The 2590-nt window shown below is 62.7% G+C and overlaps 1 protein-coding gene across 1 annotated transcript in view; it reads left to right on the top strand.

The window, feature by feature from the left end:
* CROCC2 (ciliary rootlet coiled-coil, rootletin family member 2) overlaps positions 1-2590 on the top strand; it is an 80892-nt gene that overhangs the window by 47094 nt on the left and 31208 nt on the right. Inside the window, exon 19 of the mRNA XM_037732208.1 lies at positions 1625-1738. Within this exon, the coding sequence (XP_037588136.1) occupies positions 1625-1738 (114 nt within the window). The remainder of the gene's footprint in view (positions 1-1624; positions 1739-2590) is intronic.

Here is a 2590-nt window from a genome sequence, read left to right as displayed (position 1 = left end):
GTGATGAAGGGTCCCCAGCCCCTCCCCCCCCACCAGGCCGCTCAGGGAACAGCTGCTGTTCCTCTCTGATTCCTCTGTAATACCCCACGCAATTCTGACCCAGAGAGAGTGCAGACCCCACAGGGCGTGGTCCCCAGGAGGAGGCCCTCTCACAGACACCATCCACAAGTCCAGGGATCTCCAGGCCACCCACACTTCTGACCAACTGACTACGAGGTTGGGGGTTCCCGTGATCCTCTCAGGTTCAGTCATTCACTGGAATGACTCACAGGACTCAGGAAAGCCTCTTGTCACTCTTGAGTTTCATTATCAGGTAGGGAAGTCAGGACCAGCCAGAAGAGGGGACACGGGCGGCTGCACCTCCCTGTGGAGCCAGCCCGGCACCCGCCAGCGTGCTCAGCAACCCGGAGGCCCCACCGCCGCGTCGCCTCCTGAGCGTTTACTGGGCTTTCCCCTGCAACATGACTGGTTGAGTGGTGGTGATGTCACTGAAGCCCCTTCCCTGACGGTGAGGCTGACATCCCGTGGCTCAAAGCCCTAACCCTCTCATAAGGGTCTTCCAGCAGCCCCATCCTGAAACTCAGCAGGAGCTCCCCTGAGTCACCTCATGAGCGTGGCTCAGCTGTGGTCCCTGGCTGCCGGGAATAACAGAGAGATGCACCTCACCTTTGGGAAACCCCAGGGTTTAGAAGATTCCTCCAAGGACCCAGGACAAAGACTTGACGACATTCTCCAAAGATTGCTTGCAAACAGAAACACAGTGTCACCCCCCAACGCTGCACTTTTAACACAAAGAGCCTGAAAAGTCCAAGCCGGCTCCTGGGCCTTTCTCCTCTCCACCCTCGCCATCCTTCTCGGCGGCCTTTCCCAGCTGCCCGTCAGCAGCTCTGTGCTTCGCTGTCCGCGCTGTGTGCTGAGCTTCCGGGCCTGGGTCTTCCGGTGGCTGGCTGGTCCCCTTCCGCGGGCATCTGGGTTCCCTGCAGCCTTGCTGCCATTACAGCAACGTCACAGACACTGGTGGCGCTGGGCATAGGTCACCCCCCACAGATACGTGCGTATCTCTGGGCTGCCCTCCCCAAAACGGGCCTAGGCAAGGAGAGGAGATCCGTGTGTGCATCTGACAGGCACTGCTTCCACAGCCTGTCCACGGGGCAAGGTGCCACCCTTGAAGCTGAGGGTGTCTTGCTCGCACGCGTCTCCCACGCCATCAGGGAGATGGAGCATTCTCAGGCGTTTCACCTCCTTCTCTGCACTGTGGCAAGTGTGGGGGTGGCCTCTGCTCAGCCAGCTGAGCAGAGAGGGGTGGGCGTGGCTCACGAAGGCCCCCAAACTGCATGGAAAAGGGCAGGATGCTGGACAGGCCGGGGAGGGGAGGCCACCCCAGGGATGTGGCCAAGCACAGACACAGAGGCAGGACGATGTCAGACCTAGGGTGGGCGCTAGACCGCGAAAGGGCCCAGGACCCAGGCTGCCTCTGTAGCGCCGCCCCTCCTCCCCAGGGCAGGGATGTGGAGACGAGCCTGCAGTGTCCCGGGCAGCCCTGCACTCAGCCTCTCCATATAGCGGGGCCGATCCTTCCCCAAGCCTCCCCAACTTGCTCACAAGCACATCCTGTCCTGTCCAGGCCCTGTCCCTGAGAGACGCAGAGCTGAGCCTTCTGAGCAAGGAGCTCACCAGGGCCAGGAGGGCGCTGGAGCGGGCACAGCAGGAGGCACAGGGCCAGCAGGAGCACGCACAGGTGAGTTCATGCCGCCCGGCCACGGACGTGCACAGCCGAGCAGGTGGCATGTCCCTCTCCATCCCTCCCTTCCCGCACCTCAGTTTCCCCTGGGTGCCTTCAGGGCTCCTGGTGGAAGGGACACTCTATGCAGGAAAGGCCAGAGTGAACCAAAGCTGTGGGCACCAGGCTTCACCCGGCCCAGTTCTCCCTTAGCCTGGAACTGGCAGGGCCCAGAGTGGGGAGGCCTGGCACAGCCGGGGGCTGCACACGAGCCGGCAGCAGCGAGTGGCTGAGCCCGCCCGTGTGCCCTGGAGCTGCTCACAGAGAGGACCAGCCTCGGGAACTCACTCGCAGACAGATCCTACCAAAGGAGAAACTTTGGGACCCGAGGCAGCTGGCCTTGCACCTGAGGACACTTGGCAGGAGAGGACACCCACGTTGAGTCCTAAGTGGGCCCAGGAGAGAGGCTGGACAGCCCCCAACAAACAGCCACCCATCCTCAGCCAGTGAACAGAGGCCCTCGTGTGCACAAAGGCTGCTGCAGGCAGCCAGCAGGGGTCACCTGGGACCCCTGACTCCTCCTCTGGAGCCCAAGTCCAAGGAGCTGGGCAGGCAGCAGCAAATAGGGCTCTGGGCAGGACGACTGTAGGGAGGAGGGCTCTGGGAAGGAGGGCTCTGGGGAGGAGGACTGGGGAGGAGGGCTCTGGGGAGGAGGACTCTGGGAAGGAGGACTCTGGGAAGGAGGACTCTGGGGAGGAGGGGTCTGGGGAGAAGGGCTGTAGAGAGGAGGACTCTGGGGAAGAGGACTCTGGGGAGGAGGGCTGTAGGGAGGAGGACTCTGGGGAGGAGGGGTCTGGGGAGGAGGGCTGT

The sequence above is a fragment of the Cebus imitator genome, unplaced genomic scaffold, assembly GCF_001604975.1.
Source record: "Cebus imitator isolate Cc_AM_T3 unplaced genomic scaffold, Cebus_imitator-1.0 Scaffold443, whole genome shotgun sequence".
NCBI classification, from domain to species: Eukaryota; Metazoa; Chordata; class Mammalia; order Primates; family Cebidae; genus Cebus; species Cebus imitator.
The sequence above is the reverse complement of the archived record's forward strand: the minus strand, read 5'-3'. Positions and strand labels throughout refer to the sequence as shown.